The sequence below is a fragment of the Coenobita brevimanus genome, chromosome 1 (assembly GCF_032717465.1).
Source record: "Coenobita brevimanus isolate Jiangsu-jjx chromosome 1, ASM3271746v2, whole genome shotgun sequence".
Classification (NCBI taxonomy): domain Eukaryota; kingdom Metazoa; phylum Arthropoda; class Malacostraca; order Decapoda; family Coenobitidae; genus Coenobita; species Coenobita brevimanus.
This window is the reverse complement of record NC_136954.1, coordinates 20,022,527-20,044,989: the sequence shown is the minus strand read 5'-3', so window position 1 is coordinate 20,044,989 and position 22,463 is coordinate 20,022,527. Positions and strand designations below refer to the sequence as shown.

The 22,463-nt window shown below is 41.2% G+C and overlaps 1 protein-coding gene across 1 annotated transcript; it reads left to right on the top strand.

Moving 5' to 3' along the window:
- Positions 1-1,774: 1,774 nt before the first annotated feature.
- On the top strand, positions 1,775-19,932 carry LOC145391933 (putative carbonic anhydrase 3). The gene is made up of 8 exons (XM_080266458.1): positions 1,775-1,838; positions 14,395-14,469; positions 15,445-15,513; positions 16,669-16,807; positions 17,739-17,878; positions 18,204-18,361; positions 18,947-19,033; positions 19,909-19,932. Exons 1-8 carry the CDS (start codon positions 1,775-1,777, stop codon positions 19,930-19,932), a joined length of 756 nt encoding a protein of 251 aa, XP_080122584.1.
- Positions 19,933-22,463: the final 2,531 nt, after the last annotated feature.

The window sequence follows — 22,463 nt, the reverse complement described above, 5'->3', positions numbered from 1 at the left end:
TGAGGCGTTTACGACCATTCACAGCCATGTTCTAGTTTGGGACAATCACAAAATCCTGACCATGATACTCGTTTATAGCCCATGCAGTAGTCAAACATGAAAACAAATCTATAAACGCCATCATTCGAAATGCTTATCATGTATATAAACAATTACATAGTACGATAAAATAGAATTTTTTTTTAAGTGATATACACCAACAGGATTAAAATATATGTTTACCTTACAAAATTAAGGTAATATCATAAAATATACATTGTATTTACTTTTCACCAGCTGATTTGTTTGCCTTAATTATTTGTATGCAAATGTTCAGTCGCAATCAAAAATTTTTATTCAGGCCTTGTAGGGATGCCAGTTGGCACATTACATTCATTCTGGATAAATTACGGTTTAGTTTGGGTAGGTTAAGTTTCGCTACATTAATGGAAGACTCAACAATATACTCTGACATAGATATGGGCCATGAATTATATTGTGTTGGTACTTATTTTTGATTGCTACTGTACACGATTGTAGTGATATATGTAATAATGACCATTATAACAAATAAACAATAAAACGTATCTGTCTGTAATTATCCCTTACCTTCACATAATCACTTAGTGCACTAATTAGTGCTAAGCAAACTTCGGGAACAATTGAAGATATTGATTGTTTAGAGATCTTGAACATGCGGCTGAGACTACAGTATGAATCCCCACTTGCCAAATACCGTAGCGTTACAAGCAACCGATCTGTGGGTGTTACTGACTTGCTCATAAGTGTCTTGTTTCGTAAGAGTGTTACCTACTTACCAAGTAGCACCTCAAAATCTGTTGAACACATACGGACGAAGTTTCTAAATGACCCACTGTCCTTGATTTGTTCAGGCAATAAATCTTCGTCTTCAAAAACCATCTCCTTGTACAATAACTCCCTTTGTTCAGTACCCAACTTGAATGATGGCCGCACCCAGAATCGGCGACGCCGTTTGTGTTTGTAGCCACATATTATCACTGTAGCAGCCGCTGCTAAGATGTCTTCCTCCTCTGACATGTCGACAGTAACTGCCAGCTGTGCCCTCGTGTGGACAGTCATAAGTTTTGGACATGTCCGAAGCAGTGCTCAAACAATTTTCAAAATTAACTCTGGACAGTATGCCCGGTTCATGTTTTGGCCTTGTTCCGATTCATGAACGTGGCATGTTATAGACATGCACCAGGTCCATGTTTTGTGCAATGTTTGGGTGGCCGTGTGGCCGCGGCCTTACACACACACACACACACACACACACACACACACACACACACACACACACACACACACACACACACACACACACACATCTTCTAGCTGTCCTTCTACTACAGAAGACGACGGCTACTATACTCAGTATGTTGGTGTGTTTCTCAGTCTTTGGTGTAACGTGTGTGACTGTGCGGACCAACTCTGGATCCACATACTTTGCCACACAGTTGGCGTGTCAAGTCCGAGATTGCTGGGAGAACTCTGTTTTGGTTGTCTAGATTGTCTGCGGTGTTCACTGGTTTCGAGATTCTCCAAGATGAATGGTTTCTTCTCTGTAGAGCGCTCACCATTGTTTTCTGTCACAGGAAATAGGTTCATGATCTTTTCGTATTTCTTATATGATCTTTATATCCCTTCTACTTTCCCCCTGGGTTGCAATGTGCTGTAGGGAGTTGGCCATACAGAACCTGGCGGGGAAGGCGATGGTCTGTCATGCGAAACTCGTGTCCGACCCATCTGATTTTTTTTTTTTTTTTAAGCCAGCATGGTTTCTATTCTGGATGACTGCCCGGTGAAGAATTTGAGAAAAAGGGACTTTATCCTCCCATGTGAGTCCTAGGATGCACTGTAAGCACTGGATGTGAAAAGACAATACTTTTGATGCGTTTGATGTACAGTAAGTAGTCCGGGATTCGGCACCATATAAGAGGGCGGAGAGACATACAGCTGTATAAACTGATACCTTCGTCTTCATTCTCAAGCTGGTGTTTTCAAAGACTCTGGATCTGAGACGCCCAAAAGAGGCTGAGGCGTAGTTGATTCTTGCAAGGACTTCTGCATCAATGTTATGTTTATCAGCAAGCACAATTCCAAGGTAGGTAAAATTCTCTGCCTGTTTCACATTTTCGCCATTTATCTGGAATGCAAGAGGCTCTGCTGTCTTTTTTCTCTGAGATATGATTTTTTGTTTTATTGACATTTATTCGGAGCCCCACTGCATGATAAATGTTAGAAACGATGGTGAGAGACTGTTGTAGGGCTTCTGGGGTATGTGCAAGGACAGCACAGTCATAGTTATTATTATAATAATTATAATAATGATAATAATAATAATAATAATAATAATAATAATAACAGACAAGAGGAGGAGGAAACAATGAAGGAAAGACAGAAGAGGAAGGAAGGAAAGAGGGATGAGAGGAAAGGGCAGTCACCCGAGAGCAGCACTGGATTGAGCGAGTGCATGGTGAGCGCCCCCACCTTCCACAATAATAATAATACTAATAATAGCAGCAGCAGCAGCGGCGGCGGCGGCGGCGGCGGCGGCAACGGCGGCGGCGGCGGCAACGGCGGCGGCAACGGCGGCGGCGGCAGCGGCGGCAGCAGCAGCAGCAGCAGTAGTAGTAGTAGCAATAATAATAATAATAATAATAATAATAATAATAATTATAATCACGTTATTAGGCGCGATACAGAGGATTACAAACACTGAAACAGCATGTGTTGACGCAATGAAATATCTTTTTACCATGACAGAAGGTTGGGTTGCTGTCAAACATTAATTTTGTCAGTATTACTATAACTCTACTATTACAGCATATTATGCCACTGTTTGGTTTTATATGTCAAAGCTGTGTTAACGTGTTTTATCAGGGATATTATGATGTTTGTCATCCTCTATATTGTGATCACTACTACTACTACTACTATTATTATTATTATTATTATTATTATTATTATCATTATCATTATTATTATCATCATCATCATCATTACTATTATTATCTTATGGCGCCTGATGGTTTAGTGGGTAACTGAGGTGCTTCAATCGGATTAAGCCTGTGTAGGTTTATATCCATGGGGTGGTTGGGGTTTATTGCTCACGCAATGCCACTCAGGGATGAGTGAGGCTCGTCACTTTCATCTTAAATGTCAGGACCAACTTGCCTAACCATGGGCTCCTCTCTCCTCATGGGGCAATATAGGATTGGATGATGGATGGATGGATTATTATTATTATTGTTATTATTATTATTATTATTCATATAACTATGATGACACCTGCAAAGCAGGATGGTAACAGTTCTGTCAAGACGTCATATACCGATGCGAGACATTCGGCCTCTGTTTATGTCCAGTCGTTTGTTTGTTTGTCCACTAACTCCTCCTAGGCTATTCGATGGATGTCAGTGAAACGTCACAGGTGTATTGTAGTGGGCTGTAGGCATACCGTTCATCATGTTATTTTTCCCAAACAGCTGTAGTGATCCCATAAGGGACTACAATGGGTTGCATTACCACGGGGAAGTTTTTTTTTTTTTTTTAATGCGAGGAAGAAGGAACCAAAGGCCATGAGCCCGCAGTTAAAGTTCCCTCCAAGAGATAAACAAAATACAATAGAGAGCCAAATTCAAGATCCGATCATTTTGAGATGCCTTGACACACTGCGTTTGAAAGACTGGAGATCATAGGCAGCAGGAAATACAGACAGAGTGAGACAGTTCCAGAGCTGACCTGTTGCATAAATGAAAGACTGGGAGTAACGGTTAACTCTTGCATTAGAGAGTTGGACAGAAAAGAGATGCGAGTTTGCTGCCAGACGGGTGCTACGCGCCCGTCGTAGAGATGGAGGAATGCAAGCAGACAGTTCAGAGGAGCAGTGACCATTAAAGTAGCGGTAGAAAAGAGATAAAGATGCAACACTACGGCGAAGAGACAGAGGTTGAAGGGAGTCAGTAAGAGGAGGAGAGTTAATGAGACGAAAAGCCTTTGACTCCACCCTATTGAGAAGAGCTGTATGTGGCGAGCCTCCCCACACATGTGAGTTGTACTCCACACAGGGGCGGATAAAACCCCTGCAGAGAGTCAACAATTGTGCAGGGGTATAGAAAGAACAGAGTCTGCTTAGCACACCCAATCTCTTGGAAGCAGATTTTACAAGAGATGTAATATGATCTTTCCAAGATAAGTCCCGAGTAAATGAAACCCCAAGCATGTTCAAGGATGATGCAGGATTAAGCTGAATATTATTAAACATTAGTGGGTATACCTGTGGAAGATTTTGTCGGGTTGATAGGTGTAAGAACTGAGTCTTAGATGCATTAAAAACAACCATATTATTTTTACCCCAGTCAGAGATATGAGCCAAGTCAGACGTTAGGTGTGCCATAGCCTCATCCCTTGTTTGTTGAAGTAACTGTTGAGATGGGCGTTGCGGAAACCGAATGGAAAGGTGAAGGGTGGAGTCATCAGCGTATGAGTGGATAGGGTTAGATGTACAGCTTAGAAGATCATTGATGAATGAAAGGAAGAGAGTAGGTGATAGGACAGAGCCCTGAGGAACACTACTGTTGATAGATCTACGAGAAGAACGATGGCCGTCTACAACAGCGGCAATAGAACGACCAGAAAGGAAGCTAGCGATGAAGGCACAGACAGAAGGATAGAAACCGTAGGAGGGCAGTTTGGAAATTAAAGATTTATGCCAGACTCGATCGAAAGCCTTTGAGATATCAAGTGCAATGGCAAAGCTTTCGCCAAAGTCCCGAAAGGAGGATGACCAGGAGTCTGAAAGGTAGGTGAGAAGATCGCCAGTGGAGCGTCCCTGACGGAACCCGTACTGACGATCGGAAAGAAGGTTGTGATAGGAAAGATGCCTTAAAATTTTTCTATTGAGAATTGACTCGAAAACTTTTGAAATACAGGACGTTAAAGCAATTGGACGATAGTTGGAGGGTTGGGAGTGGTCACCCTTCTTTGGGACTGGCTGAATGAGAGCAAACTTCCAGCAAGAAGGAAAGGTACAAGTTGACAGACAAAGGCGAAAGAGTTTGCCTAGGCAGGGTGTAAGCACAGAAGCACAGTTCTTGAGAACAACAGGAGGGACCCCATCAGGCCCATATGCCTTGTTAGTACTGAGGCCGGTAATGGCAGAAAATACATCAACTGAAGAAATTTTAATGTCAGCCATGAGGAAGTCAGAGGGGGGAAGAGATGGAGGAACAGCACCGGAATCGTCTAAGGTGAAATTGGAGGAGAAAGTCTGTGCGAAGAGATCTGCTTTATCAGTAGAAGAAATAGCTACAGAACCATCAGAGTAGAAAAGAGGAGGGAAGGATGATGAGGTAAAGTTGTTAGAAAGATTTTTGGCAAGGTGCCAAAAGGAGTGGGAAGAATTCGAGTTGGAGAGTTGAGAGCATTTAGTATGGATGAAATTATTTTTAGTAGAGCGAAGAACAGACTTAGCACGACTCCAGGCAGAAACGAAAAGATGATGTGATTCAGGGGTGGGTTGGCTCCAGTACCATTTGTAGGCCCTCTCCTTGTTGCGGACAGCATTAGAACAAGCGTGATTAAACCAAGGCTTTCTTGCCTTAGTCAAAGGATATGAGAAAGGAATGTATGCTTCCATGCCCGAGAGAATAAGCTCCGTAATGCGCAAGGCACACTCAGATGGCTCACGGCCATGGAAGCAACAATCATTCCAGGGAAAATCAAAGAAGTACTGCCTGAGGGCCTCCCAGTCCGCGGCTCCAAAATGCCACAAACGACGTTTCCCTGGAGGGTCCACAGGCCGTACCGGAGTGATAGGACAGGTTAAGGTAATAAGGTTGTGATCAGAGGAGCCCAACGGAGAGAAAAGATTAACAGAGTAAGCAGAAGGATTAGTTGTGAGGAAGAGGTCAAGTATGTTGGGGCTCTCTCCAAGGCAGTCAGGGATACGGGTAGGGTGCTGTACAAGCTGCTCTAGGTCATTAAGGATAGAAAAGATGTAGGCTTGTTCACCAGGTGGATCCGTGAAAGGAGAGGAGAGCCAAAGGTGGTGGTGAACATTGAAATCTCCTAGAATGGAGATTTCAGAGAAAGGAGAAATGGATAGAATGTGTTCCATCGTAGAAGTAAGATAGTCGAAGAATTTTTGATAGTCAGTAGAATTAGGGGATAAGTAAAGAGCACAGATATATTTAGTCAGAGAATGACAGGAAAGCCGAAGCCAGAGTGTAGAGAATTCAGAAGAATCGAGTTCAGTAACACGAGAGCAAGATAAGTCGTTGCGTATATATACACAACAGCCACCTATGGGGAAGGTCTAGTGGTATCGATAGGAACGGCTGTGGTCGGTTCTGTGTTAATATATCAGTGCTCCGTAATATTGGCACGTTTGGGTCTGCAATTTTTATATGTAATATTAGGAACACTGCACATCCATGTTGTTGTTATTATTATTATCGCCCGCCTTTAGTAGGCGGAGCGATAACGTTTATACATGCATCTGTGTGTGTGTGTGTGTGTGTGTGTGTGTGTGTGTGTGTGTGTGTAAGATGATCCACACTTAAGGATCACTAGTGGTATCAGTAAATTTGCTGGACACAGTATTAAAGAACGTGACATTAACTCGACAAAACACTGTATATCTTCGGAAGAAAAATGACAATATGCAAATGGTCAGAGGATTGTTCAGTGAAATTTACAACAGAAAACTGTAATAGACACAATATCAACAGCCTTATTGGCGATATTAATTACCAATTTGATAGACAGAAACGTATATCAGAATGTGAGTGGGATTTATGAAGCAAAGGCTTAAGCTGCAATGAACAGTGTATTAGTGCCGGAAATAGGGCAAGTAGCGTGCCGGTATATATTGCTAGAAGTGTGAATAACAGGATATCCAAAGTATGAGTGCAGTTGTCGTGCTTTAGTAAGGCAACACCTGAATTATGCAGTGCAGTGTTGGTGTCCGTAGTATAAAATGGACATAAATTCCTCAGGAAAAGAGCAGAATGACGAAAAGAATAAAGAGACGACAGGAAGGAAATGGTCTGGAACTGGAGTCGCAAATGGGTGAAGTAAGTTTACCTGCTGATATAATTCAGAATTTCAGGAACAGGCTATACTGGAGAAGGTTGGTGTGAGACACATCCCACTCAGTCATCAGTGAAACATTTAACGGACAGAATTACTGTGATATGGTTACCAGGTTTCACTACGGTACTATAAGTTTTCTTTTCGACTGTTCCTACAAAAATATCCTGCCGGTTTCTACACTAAGATGCATGGTGCTCCTTTTCACTTTAACTTGCCAGTTTCGGCTGGGATCAGGCGATTAAGAATTACCTTCAATCAACTCACTCAAACCACATGATATCCGCGTTATTTATCTGAGTCTCATTAGAACAGAACACGTGCAAACATGCAACTACACCTCATCATCATTAAGTCATGAATCATAGCGAGTGAATATAATACAAGTATGCTTCTGGTTTCGCTTCAGTTGGCTGCAGTAACTCTCCAGCCACGCACAGGTAACGGTCACTAGTCTAAGACTGATCCAGCAATTCGTGTTGGGAGATTGGGGACAAATCAGATATCAAGGGTGGATGAAAGGTGGGGGAGAAGACAGGTAGCGTTAAGTCTGCCCTCATGTAAAAAGAGGCATTCACATACACTATGCTACATGATAGTGTATCGGATGCGAAGATGATTTTAGGGTTATACATTTAACACTTAAGTAAGAGAGACCTCTCAAAGCACAGTAAGGTCGATTGGATGTCACACATAGACATAGAGTAATGATAGTCTGTAATCGGTCATAGTCCATTACAAATTTTCAGGCAACTGTAATCGATTATTCATTTTTTCCAAAGTAATCTTAATCGGAATTTAATCGTAGCATTGTTTGATACAATATCATTTTGTCAATCAAATGTGTTGTATACCTGTAGATTAAGCTATATTTCAACACTTATCGGCCTCATAAAACTTTTTTTTTTTTTTTAAATAAGATTAAACAGTCAGTCGACCACCCCTTTCAGTTATTCATGTACTCACCCTCTCCGACGACATGACGCCAGATTTACACTTTGGCACATTTACAGGGGGTGGCCAGACCCAGTGTTTCCCTAACTGTGTCACTCAATGAGTCATTTTATCTTTTTGAAGAATGAAATCTTACAGGTTGCAACCGTTGAGTTTCATGAGGTTCACACTGCCATTAATTTTCGCAGTACCCACAGAGGTGTGTCTGAAGTGTGTATGAGGTGTGTGTAGTGTGCATCTGTGGTGTGTCTGAGGGATGTGTTCAAAGAAAAAGGACGTCTTACCCTTTGCCATGGGTTCGGGTGCTGGATACGGTTGGCGTGGGTGCGGCTATCGGTAATGTCCCTCTTTACGTTCATTAGATTCGTTGTTCACCTTTTCTTTTAAGCAGTGATGGTATACTCAACCCTAATAAATCCAAGGTTGCTGCACGTGAGGTTTTGTGGGCAAAGTACTTAGCGTACCGTCCTTCACCTATTGACTAATAGTCGTTAATCTTACGTATCCCTACTTTGGAGTTCCCTCTCTACTCATGTTTTGAAAATGACCCGAACCATCACCCCATGGGACATTGGGCCCTACGGGGTTAAAGAAACTGACTGGTTGCCAGGCAAAATTTCCTTTAAGTGAACAAAATTTGTGGATAAGAAAACAACCGAATTTCACTGATATATTTATCTATTATATAATCTGTCAATATAATTACTTACATTCAATAAGAATTTAAATTATGATGCTGTAAGCCTTCAAAACTATTTTTTAAAAAAGCTGTGTTCGGCACCATACCTCCGTCTAGTATTTGTAATGGTGTTATTGTATTGCATATCATACAAACAATAGTTTTGAAGACTATGTGTTAAATCATCACAAAGACCGAAGAGCATCAGCACTGATGCACTGCACTGCTTCATAGCAAGTACAGAAGCACCAAATCAGGGAGCTTCAGGGTCCTTCGGTTAATGCCCTTGCTGTGGTGTGGTGTGGGAGAACGATGTGTAGCGTGGTGTGAGAGGGTGGTATGGTGTGTTGTGTGGTGTGAGAGGGTGGTATGGTGTGTTGTGTGGTGTGAGAGGGTGTTATGGTGTGTTGCGTGATGTACGTGATGTAAGAGAGTGGTATGGTGCGTTGTGTGATGTGAGAAGGTGGTATGATGTGTTGTGCAGTGTGAGAGGGTGGTATGGCGTGTTGTGGGGTGCGATCTGGTCTGACCTGGTGTGACTTCGCTAAAATCGCTAAGGCCTACAGGAGTAAATAACCTAACGTCCGAAAATAGTGAGAGATAAGGCGGGCAAATCCGTTCCTCGAAATGCTTCCGTTTCTAAAAATATTAAAATACCATATAATACAAGAGGTGTGGTGGCAGACAAGAGCTTTAAACTTGTAAGTCCTGTACATACACGTGTCAGTTTTATTCGTTTGGGGACCATTCTGCACGATGTTTTGCAGAGCCTCAGTTTTGTCATTTTTATCCAGAAGCCATCATTCGGTCTTCTTGTCCTAAATTCCCCACTTTCTGGATTTATACTAGGATTTCTTTACCTAGGTCTAGCCGCCTATTTTCTTCACGTGGCCAATCCACTTCGGCTGACAAGTATGCATCACATAGACAGTACATTCACTCTACAGACACTCTAAACGCCTTATTCTGATAGTCAAGAGAATAATGCACATCTACCTTACCATCTTCATCTCATTTCGATCAAGCCTGCTAGTAGGTTATCACTTTCCTTCAGAGTTCACGTTGTACCTCCATATACCGTCAACTTAAATGGCACTGAAACACAGGCACGTAGAATATAGATCAGAAAACGACTGAATTACTTTCAGGTGGAAACAGTGGAGAGGGACGTGTTTAAAACGACCGATAGGAAATGAAAAATGCAAGTTGGAGAAATATAAGTAAGAGGGACAAGTTGAGAAAAAAAGCCCAGCAATCGGTGATAAAGAGATGGAATTTTGTTTCTTAGAAACTGAGGAAAGACGAGAAAATTAATATAGAAAACAGTAATTGTGGTGAATGAATGAGACTGTCATTACCGGAATGGAGTAATATATATATATATATATATATATATATATATATATATATATATATACAACTGTAGTGAGGCTTACAGTCTAATCTTCCCTCATAAGTGAGATATCCTATACATGACTGTAGAATGAGAGACGGTACAGAAAGCGCTGTCTGCCATAGATCCATATACATGACGCTGGTACTAAACCCATTAACATTTGCGAAAAGTCAGTCAAAAAATTAAAGTAAACATCTAGTTAATGAGAGGCAGATTCATCATTAGGCCTAATCCTGTTTACCCCTCCAGCACTTTATCTCATTATTACAAATACACAGATTTCAATGCCGGACTCCACTTTACCTATATCTAAGAAAAAAAAAAATAACGTCGGCATCTATGAAGATTCTTTTTCACAACTGTAAGTAGTGTTGTTCAAACGCAAGCCATATATTATGAATTTCATTATGAAGAAAAACTAAAGCCACCGTACCTCTAGACCATATTTTCTCAGGGTCAATAATGTATATTAAATGTACTTATGATTCAAGTCACGATTACATTAGATGTAATCGTATCTGTAACAAAAAATTATCATTCCGGCCTAATCAAAATCGTGTATTATTATGTGATCGCACCATTTCATTCACAGCGTCTCTTCCACCACTTCTTATCCCACCCCCCTTCTCTCTCTCTCTCTCTCTCTCTCTCTCTCTCTCTCTCTCTCTCTCTCTCTCTCTCTCTCTCATCCATATTCTCACCCTTATCCCCACCCCACCTCCATCCTTACACACACACACTCACCCTCAACCCCACCTTCTCCCTCAATTACACACACACACACACACACACACACACACACAGATCCCATATACCCTTACCTCCCAGCCCCACAATCACCATAAAAGTAAATACAATAACATGAATGGAGGTTGGCATAAGAGCTTTGGATACATGTCTTTCTTCTTTGTATTTTTATTTATTTATCTTTTTAAAAGAGGGTGGGCTGGGGGAGGGGGGCACAGTAGCAGGTAAAGATAACTGGCTGGTGGCAATGAACTGAGGAAACTGCAAAGGGTGGAGCCAGGAAGTCTCATCTGCCTCAACTCTCGCTTCAACAGTGTTCGTGCTGGTGTAGCCTGTGTGTGTGTGTGTGTGTGTGTGTGTTTAAGCAAATTATTAGCCTCGACCGACAGGTACTGTACGTTATCTGAAAGTGTGGGATGTGTTGAATTGAGGATATCAGACGTAAAGGTATAATATTTTCTTTTTCTCGGTGGATTAATACATATATCAAATTTCAGACAATTATTTTTCTGCTCGACTTTCGTGGAGTAAATGTTACTGATACAGACAAACAAAAGTGCTACATATGAATCTGCATCAGCAGAATTATTCAAACTTTACCTTAAATGACTGTCGTAGGGTGAGAGCCAGTGTTTGATGTGGCCGACAGTGAATGGCTTGGCGATGGCCAGGTGAAGTGGAGGTAGTATGGGGCGTCCTGCTGCTGTTGTTTTTAAAAATTATTTTTATATTTTATTTATTTTTCGGTGTTTTTGTGATGCTCGATGTTTTGACGTTGACTGTACTTTACGTCAAGATGGGAACATACATACATACATACACACACACACACACACACACACACACACACACACATATATATATATATATATATATATATATATATCCCCGTGTTCACTCCTGTTCTTACCTACCCGCAGGTGTGACTGCCATCCAGCCCGACACCCGCAGCACAACATGAGGCTCTTACTACTCATCGGCATCACCACACTCTATCTCGCATTACCACCACCTGCTCAGTCTGCTGTGGTGCAGCACTATGAATCTGCTCCACTCAAGTCAAACATAATAAATAAACGTAAGCTGACATTATGACTAATTTCACTGATATTATCCAGTGCTTTCGATGGTTGATTTGAATTTCCAGAACTGAACAGCTTTTTGGATCATGAAGTGTGATTTAATTTTTTAATCTTATGGTAGCAAAGGCTCTCTTTTGTGTTACTGAATGAGCTTGCCTCTGATATGAAGAACAAGACAGCCTATCGAATAATTACTTCGAATAAGGATTAGTAGAGTTGGATTTTTTTTTCACAGTTGTCTAGAAGTTTCGGGTCTTTTGTTTTGTACATCAGAATATTTAACTGATAGCGCCTATTCATTATTTATTTATTTATTTACTTTTGTAACGCTACGCTACCAGTATATCATGCCTGTGTTAGTACTTTTCATATTCCGTCTCTGCGCCATTATTTTTGCGCTTCCATTCTACCGCAGTGATAGAGATGCAACGCAGTGACTTCTTTGATGCCTGGGCTACTGAGGACGTTCTCTGAGGGAAGTGTCAGCGAGCACGGCTGCATTATTGTTTGGTTATGCACTTCCCTAAAATAATAAATGTCTTAAGTGCTGACATTTTTACGGGTCCTTCAAGTTTATTTCTGTGTTACTATACTCTTTTTACCTTAACTTCGTCCGTATTTTCCTCATTTTGCAGCTTATTCCACGTAGGTCAGCTGGTGAAAAAGATAATACTAAGGTTCCGCACACTTTCATAACGCATCATCGTGATTAATATCATATTTAAGTGTTAATCTATTTTTACAACTCAGCATTCAAAATGGAGAGAAGGAAATTTTAGGCCAGGTTAGAGTAAAGTAATACAGAGCTCCAAGTTCCTGTTTCAGCCCGTTACTGGTGTTCATTTTATGCCCGTTATTGGTGTTCATTTTATGACTGAGCAGTGACGCAAAAATAATATGATGATAATGTGGGTATTTTGCAAATGATCCGTGTTTGGGGTTAGTAACGGTGGTGGTGTTTGTATGTACGGTATACATACTAGTAACATGGAGCTGGCAATCATCTGCATCATCATCATAATTATCAACCATCATCATCATCATCAAAAGCAGCAGCAATAGCTATTGAATATATGACAGATCAATCCTCATATCTGATATAGTTTAAAATAATTCTGATGCAGTCTGTAAGGTATGGAATATATAATCACATCAACCCGCGAACTTTCTTCTTTCTTTTTACTGCCTGATAATAATATTATGTGCGGTTTTTGAGGGATCCCTTTGGACTGAAGAGGTTGGAAGTGGCCTAATATCTAATCCCTTATAACAACATCAACACATTTTACAGCATCAGAACGTAATCAATGTTCAAAGCAGAGATGAGCCATGTAAAGGATATTCCATACCGTGATCCGTCTTTGACTTAACTTTTAGAACGTTAATAAATGTTTCCTTATTTTTCAGATAACAAATGATGTTGGCTGTGTAGTTTCATTTCAGTATAGGCCTAACTATATTCAACAGAGAAACGGTAATTGTTGCTTTAATTTGTTTTCAAATGTGTCCGACTCTAGGCATAGGCTTCACAGCCTACTCCCAAGGTCCATTAGTCCTCCTACATACCATACACCTCCACATGTCACCACTTCGGTCTTAACACTCACCGTCCATACTGAATACATGCTAGGGTTGTCTCATACAGGACTGGTGTACTGGTATTAGCGGGGGTATTTTTATGACATGTCGGCGGGTCTTCAGTAGATAAGTAAAGTCTGCTTTTGCGAAATTCAAATCCTTAAGCTGTTCCCTGCCCAAGCGGGGATTAGAACCTGGGTCCGGTAGGACTGCAGGCAACCTCTCTGCCAATTCAGTCACCGCCTCACTTATTGAGGTTGATTGAAAATGTTTGAAGAATTCATTTTAGACAATTACCACTTCAGAGATGAAATCACAGCGCAGCAGAAGGCACCTATGATTCCAAAGTAATAACAGAAATCGCTTATCTGGTACTGATATCTTGGTTCTGAAAACCGTGATCACCCAAGATAAGCTTATTCTGCAGAACACGCTCGGGATCGTTGGATAAAGTTTTTGGCCTGTTTCTCAATAAAAATTTAAGGAGTTACAGAGGACAAAGGACTTCATCTGTGGGTAAATTGTTTTAGAACAGAAATAAATTTGTGTTTATTTTCAAACCACATGATTGATTGTTGCGCATTTGTAACCACCTAAGAACATTTTGAACTGTGTTCGGTATATCATGGTAGTGGGTTGGATATCTGAGTACATCGTAACCACCTAAGAACATTTTGAACTGTGTTCGGTATATCATGGTAGTGGGTTGGATATCTGAGTACATCAATTTCAATAATAGATTACTTTCATGCTAAAAAAATATATATATATTCTCGCGACCTCGCATCACAAGACTCTCAATCCTGGCGCGAATTATACCTCCGAAAAAACTAATGACGGTCCCTCTTGCCTCCCACCCACAGGTGATGGGGATGATGATGATGAGGAGGAGGAGGGAGGTTCAAATGAATTCCACTGGAGCTACGAAGGTCACACCGGTAAGTAACAAAGTATATGTTAAGAAGTACCCAAAGAAAACACTTGGGAACAAATATGAACAAAAGACTGGTTGAAATTGTTTTAACGAATTGACCAAAGGCAACAAACAGCCGGAAGCCAGCCAGCAATGAACTTAACGCTAGGACAATACCAGGGGTTGTCCAGGTTGTACTGCGTGTGAGATAGCAGTATAGGTGACTGACTGACGACTGAGATACTGACTTACGCTGGACATGGAGATATTATGTTTGACTTGCTATCACTCATAAGAGACAGTGAGGCTACCCTGTTGTTCCTGTTACATAGCCTCCTTGGAAAACTTTCAGAAAATTGGTCAGATTCATCTGCAAATATTTAAAAGAAAGGGGTTATAAAGAAAAAGAGTACAAAATTCAGGAGTAACATATCCTACAAGAGTTATGCGCCACGATCCCGAAAATAGCAAGTGGTTGACACAGTCTGGTTCTTAGAAATATTCCAGAATGTAAATAAGGAAAGCTTTCCATATGTCAACAGATGATTATGAAGACACTTTCACAGCTACAGCAGCACCGCGTCCTGTGCCACATGGCCGATTATGCGGGTCTGGGCCTGGGGAAGTATTGACATCCGTGAATGGGCAATCTGGACCGTGCGCACATTCAGAGAATGGGCGGCTGTCCCACTTACATTCCCTCGTGGAGACACGTGGAAATAAGATAGTCCACGCCTGCATCATCTCAGCTGAGCAAATAAATTCATAGATCATTCATAGGGAGGAAGGAGCAAAGAGGGTTCCAGGCTAGGAGACAAGAGTCGATTAATGGGGATGGAGTGAGGTTTATGTTTAGATTTTTATTTTTACCCGCATACTGGAGAGTGTGAATAAATAGGAATGCTCGTGGAGGCATACAAGTGGTGGTGTTTCAAGATTAAACTTCTGGATGACAGACTCTGGCATTACACAGACCTTGTAAGTATGTTCCCTGCTACAGGGTTCAAAAGCAAGGATAAGAAGCATGATGTGAAAGCATTGTGTCGACCTGACTTGATATCTTGTGCAAGTAGGGATCCTGAATTAATTTTACATGACCTGAAAGACCTGATGCAGCTTATGGGGAAAAAAAAAATTCATAATGGGTTATTCTTGCTGACTCACCTGCTCCAACTCTCATGACCCCCATTTTCCTTCTCTCTCTCTCTCTCTCTCTCTCTCTCTCTCTCTCTCTCACATATTGACCTACAGTATCACCCTTCAGGTCCGCGGTATTGGGCAAAGCATTACCCCTTTTGCGGATATCAGCGCCAGTCTCCTATTGATCTCTACAACGGGAATAGGGTGACGACATGGAATCTCTTCCAGTTCTTCAACTACAACGTTATGCCAACATCAGTCAAAGTCACGAATAATGGACACTCAGGTACGCTTATACTGCTTTTACTCTAACCTGGTCTAAAACTGGCATCTCTCGGATTCTCTCAATCTTGAATGCCGAGTTGCAAAAACTTATCATTGAAATACGATGCTAGTCACCAAAATGTGCTATGGAAAGGACGTACTGTAGAGGCGTATAATTGCCTCTTACCTCTGGTAACCTACGTGAAATAAGCTGTAAAAGGACGAAAATCTGGGTCAGGTTAATGTAAAAAGGATATAGTTCCTTCACGGAGTTGTGAAATCCTGTGAGATGTCCTGGGTTATTCTTTACGGCTAACTTTCATACTCTGAAGACATGGTCAGTTTGTTTTCATCTGACAATGATCTCGAATTCGGTTTTGCTCCGTTGATGGCCAAATGTAGCCTCATAAAAGGGTTGATTTGACCAGTGACCAAGAAGGCTCATTGCTACCTCATGAGTAAGGCCTATCGCACTTCATGCAACCACAGCATAGTATTTGTGTGTATGGTCCAGCTCCGTCAGATGAAAACATAGTGACTGCAAAAACACTTCCTCGGCCAATTTTGCTAGTGACCGTAGCACGACCGCTGTTCTCAGCCTCTCACTTGGTTCTTACGTACGCTAACGTAATATAATCAGGAAATGCTGACACGCAGATTACTATCCACATTTTTATCAGCAAGAATCATAACTCACACTGGTAGGTTTGGAGGGCCAGATTTTAGAGCTAATCGATTAGTAAACTGACAGAGATTCCTCAATAAACCTCCCAAGCTGATTATTGGGATTTACCTAAAACAGCTATTTCTTTACTGGCAGCCATGATCACAGTGGACATGCCGATCAGACCCTACGTGCGTGGCGGGAATCTCAACGGCGAATATGAGTTCGCGCAGCTTCATTTCCACTGGGGATCCAATAACCCCGTTGGCTCGGAGCATCTCATCCAACACAACAGGTAAGTTGGGAGGTAGACGATGATTAGGGTGGAGTAAGGCAGTGGGTGACGTGGAGTGTTGCGGCGGTCAGGATACATTTTTGCGGCAGTTTGGGTGGAATATGGCGGTGGTTGAGATGGAGTATGGAGAAAGGCAGTGGGTAAGGTGGAGTATGGCAGTGGTTAAGGTGAAGTATGGCAGTATTTAGGGTGGAGTATGGTAGTGGATAGGATGGAGTAACGAAGAGTTAAGAAAGAGATCATGTCGGAGTCGGAGTTAGGTTGTTGTTAGGCAATAAAGTACCTCAGGCAGGAGAGGATGAAGGATGACAGGCAAGAAAAACTAAAACATGAAGGCAGAGCTTAGACCACACTGAGAGGGCTTGGTATGGTGGATGGTAGACTGGGTTGAGTCAGTGAGCCATGGTTAGCTCGCTTCCATGATGGAAACAAAGGTGATGAGGCAGAGTGATAACGGAGGCAGAAGATTAAGTATGACGACAGCAGGAAAAATGGAAACCACGGGACGAAACACTGTGATATATAGAGGACACTGATTAAGTATGCTGACATGAGGAGAAATGAATGAAATAAGGGGAAGAGGCGCTATGATAGACATGGCGGAAGATCTGCGTATGATGGTACGAGGAGATAAATACACACACACACACACACACACACACACACACACACACACACACACACACACACACAAGGGGTAAAACAGTATGACAGGATAAGCAGAAGATCAATATGATGACTGGAGAAGATGGTTCCGCTTGCGGAATATTAGTTGGTTCGTCTCAAATGGATATGAAACTTAATGGCCTGAAGTAGCATGAGAGAGAGAGAGAGAGAGAGAGAGAGAGAGAGAGAGAGAGAGAGAGAGATTATAATATTGCATGCTCTCTCCTCTTAGGTACCCGTGCGAGGTGCACCTGGTGCATTACAGGAAGGTTTACAACGACACAGCAACGGCCGTTTTGTACGAGGACGGTCTGGCGGTACTCGGGGTCATGTTTACCATCACAGCGCAAGACAACCCAGCACTCGCAGGACTTATAACGGGCCTTGCCAACATCACGCTGCCAGGTGATACTTTGTGCTGTTTTGTTTATCACGGAACTCGATGCTTTGTGTGACTTAAACCTCTAACTGTACTTGTTACAATCTAATACAGAACTGGTGGGTTTTGTTTCATGTATCACATAAGATATTTCTCCTTAGATTTACTGCTAACCTCTTTACCATTGTTTCTTAATACAAACATCTTCGTCGGGTGGTTGCACTACATCAAGTTCATATCATGAGAGAGAGAGAGAGAGAGAGAGAGAGAGAGATAGTGTTACATGCTTTCGTTATTTCCGTGAAGATATGGGCAAACACAATTCCTTCACATTCGTTCCTTTACCATCAGGTCAAGAGGTCGCCATTCAGCCCATCCCGCTGTCAACCTTCCTACCCAACAACAGGAAGAAGTTCTACCGCTACCTAGGCTCTCTGACCACACCGCCCTGCAACGAGGTGGTAGTGTGGACGGTCTTCCATGACAAACTAGACGTATCGGCCAAACAGGTGAGGAGATAAGAGTAAATATATTCTCCTATACTCTTTTAACTCTAACTTACCTTAAAATTGTCATCTCTCCTGCCTGACTGCTTAGCTGTAACAATAGAGTAACTTTCGTGCAGCATTGTGTTGTGCTTACTGAACTATGTGAAATACTGTAGGCTGCAAAACGACTAACATGTGGGCCAAGTGATGGTAAAACGAGTATAATGACAATTTACACATCCTCTTACTCTTCATTTTCTATCTTCTTTTGTGCCGTCATTCTTGGTCGAGCATTTAGTTCCTTCAGTACAATGAAGTCGTTTCTCATTTATCCATGCTGCCACAAAACGTCTGTACTCGGTTAAGGAATGGCTCTTGAAACTGAAGATGTCAGATATAGCCTTCATTAATCCTTTCAGTACAAGAGGTCTTCTTAGGTAGCAAGAAAAAATAAGTAAGACGTCATCACAATAAAGGGGTCAGACGCCTTTGTGCTTAATTCAGGATTTTAAAAACTTTGAATGGTCTTTTTTATTTTCAACGGCCGTATAAAATAGTCTGTGGTTAGCAAGACTAACATGGTGAAGTGTGGCTATACCCCTACAGATGGCACAGTTCCGCACCTTGAAGGACGCCAACGCAGATGCCCTGGTTGACAACTACCGTCCTGCTCAGTCTCTCGGTAGCCGCCAGGTGAGTTCTTTTTCCGATGTGAGTTCTTTTTCCCAGGCGAGTTCTTTTTCCAGAATGAGGTATTCTTCCCAGGTGAGTTCTCTTTCCTACTTTTTCCAAGGTGATTTCTTTTCCCAGGTAAGTCATTGTTCCCAGGTGAGCTCTTTTTCACATGTGCGGTTCACTCAAGTTACACGTTCAAAACCAGGCTTCAAGTTTCGAAGAACGTGGCATTGCTCTGTTTGTTTATATCCGACTGGATTTACCTCTTTAAAGGAGAAATAGTATGGAATAAGGAGGCTAGAAAATTTATGAACAAGGTTTTTGGATTTAAAGAAACTGCTTGAAACTTGAAGCTTACCTGTAAAACAGCCTGAAACTTGAAGCTTACCTGTAAACGTGGAACTGAATGGGAAATGTGCCGTATTTTGGAGCCGGATTCTTAAACATATTTACGACTGATTCCATGTTGTAACTTAGATCTGTTTTTATACGAAGAACTGGATACAAAAGAATATTCTGAACCCTCCTTTACTAGCTTATGTTTCCTGCAGAGAAAGAATATATATATACAGTATATATAATCTTACGACAATTCTCCTTCGTAACTATATTTATTCTGTTATTATCTTTATTTTTTATTTTTTTATTTATTTTACTGGAGAAAGAACAAGAGGCATGAGAAGACTGTACTCGTCTTGCCTTTACCTTCCCACAAGAACAGTTTATGGTTACGAGAGAATCTACCATACATATATTCAGGAATGTCGCACATGGACTGTTGATTTTCTTTTTTAAATTGGTAACATTAACTAATTCTGTGCCGGTAAAGCTATAACATAATCTAATATTATGTTATTGATCATACTGTCTAATACCTATAATTCCTGTTGCAGCTTTACTTCGCCGATTTGGACTAGTATGCCGAACTGGTCATATCGTTCAGAAGATTCAAGATCACTATCAGCACCAGCTTACTTCATCAGCAGTGTCCTTCCTCCACTTTCTTATACTTTCTGTAGCGGAGATATTTCCTAAAGGTAGTAGCTTGATGAGGCTGTTTTACAATTGTGTGTTAAGCCAAAATTAAATTCAAAAGCATCAAAACCTACAAAAGAAAATTCAAAATGGTAAAAGACAATCCCAGACTACTTCTTTTGGGATGCAAGAGATCCCGAAGCTAAAGGTTACCATAGTCATATACACCAATATTCTTTTCCCGAAGCTAAAGGTTACCATAGTCATATACACCAATATTCTTTTCCCGAAGCTAAAGGTTACCATAGTCATATACACCAATATTCTTTTCCCGAAGCTAAAGGTTACCATAGTCATATACACCAATATTCTTTTCCCGAAGCTAAAGGTTACCATAGTCATATACACCAATATTCTTTTCCCGAAGCTAAAGGTTACCATAGTCATATACACCAATATTCTTTTCCCGAAGCTAAAGGTTACCATAGTCATATACACCAATATTCTTTTCCCGAAGCTAAAGGTTACCATAGTCATATACACCAATATTCTTTTCCCGAAGCTAAAGGTTACCATAGTCATATACACCAATATTCTTTTCCCGAAGCTAAAGGTTACCATAGTCATATACACCAATATTCTTTTCCCGAAGCTAAAGGTTACCATAGTCATATACACCAATATTCTTTTCCCGAAGCTAAAGGTTACCATAGTCATATACACCAATATTCTTTTCCCGAAGCTAAAGGTTACCATAGTCATATACACCAATATTCTTTTCCCGAAGCTAAAGGTTACCATAGTCATATACACCAATATTCTTTTCCCGAAGCTAAAGATTACCGTAGTCCAATACACCAATATTCATTTCTAACAGCATTTTATTTGTATAATGCTTCTGGTCATCTCTGGAAGATTTAAACAGCTACATTTAAGCACAGCCTTCATCTCCGTCTCTAATGTCTTCAACTAGGTCACTACCTGTCTGCTAAGAACTGCAGCAAAATATAATGTAAACACACACACACACACACACACACACACACACACACACACACACACACACACACACACAAACACACACACACACACACACACACACACACACACACACACACAAACACACACACACACACACACATACATACACACACATACACACACACGCACACACGAAACATTAGTTTCTCACTTTAAACTCTTGTATTTCTTACTTTACAATGTCTTTACTACAGTATTTGTGTATTGCTGCTTCTTCCAGAGGGTACTGTAGTAAGGTAGCCTAACTGGTATTTTTCGTGTGCAGCTGTGTGTTGAAATGATATTGATTTTATTATGTAATCGCAAATGTTTCCCTCACCGTTTTCAACAAACTATTTATCACTGATGAAAACGTAACCCCAACAACTGCTTCTTGTGTTGCAGTTGTTGTTTAGTTATCAGTCTTTGCTTAATGTTTGCTCTATATTATAGGAAGTAACAAGACAGTCGGACAAATCCTACTACCTGTGCTACAATGCTTTCGACACCTCCTAAGGAGCTGCCTTTAATCTCTGTAAAAAATAAAAAAATGTTAGAGGTCATTCAGTATAGTGATGTCTTTATTCTGTTTTTTTCTGTTGCCAGACGATTTCAGTCAACTCACTGAACTGTAGGGATTAGATATGACCTCCATTTACCCCTTCAGTACCAGGGGCATTTCCTAAGTTTAAAAAAGCGTCTGGAGATAGCAAGAATAAAATAAAATAATTACATCACGGGATTCAAGGGGATGATACTTGTTGAGAGTTACATCAGTCTTTCCATTTGTGTGAAGTTTAGAGTGTTCCTTTTGGTTTCTTGTATAAACTGTGTGAACCTTACACGATTTTTTTTATGCTACTGTTGGAATACTGTGGATGTGAACAGGTGGTGAGAGAGGGCAACGCGATCCACTACATCAAACTCCTGCAGACAGAGAGAGAGAGAGAGAGAGAGAGAGAGAGAGAGGGGAGGGGGGAATGTTTGCGTTATGAGCCATGAACCTGCCAAGCAGACTGTTACACTGGAAAGAGAGAGAGAGAGAGAGAGAGAGATGCTTGAGTTATGGGCTACGAACCTACCAAGCCGAGTTACACGGGAGACAGATTATGGAGTTAAAACAATGTAGGGTGATGGAATCAGCGCAATAATTGTGTGCTATAATATGCGACGAATACTTTAATATAAGAAAAAAATTAACATCCCAGTACGTTATGAGTGGATCCACAGTTTTTCTCCTCGTACATAATTTGCGCCAGGATTACATTTAGTCGGTACTATCGCTATAAGTGTCAACAGGATTATATATACGGGTATGGCAGTTTTGGCTGCAGCCCGATTACAGGATAACACATATACAGGCCTACGGGCAACAACCCATTTCCAAAGCTAGAAATGAAAATCTGAAAACATAAACTTTGTCCTCGTTTAGTGTGGCTGTATTAAATACAAG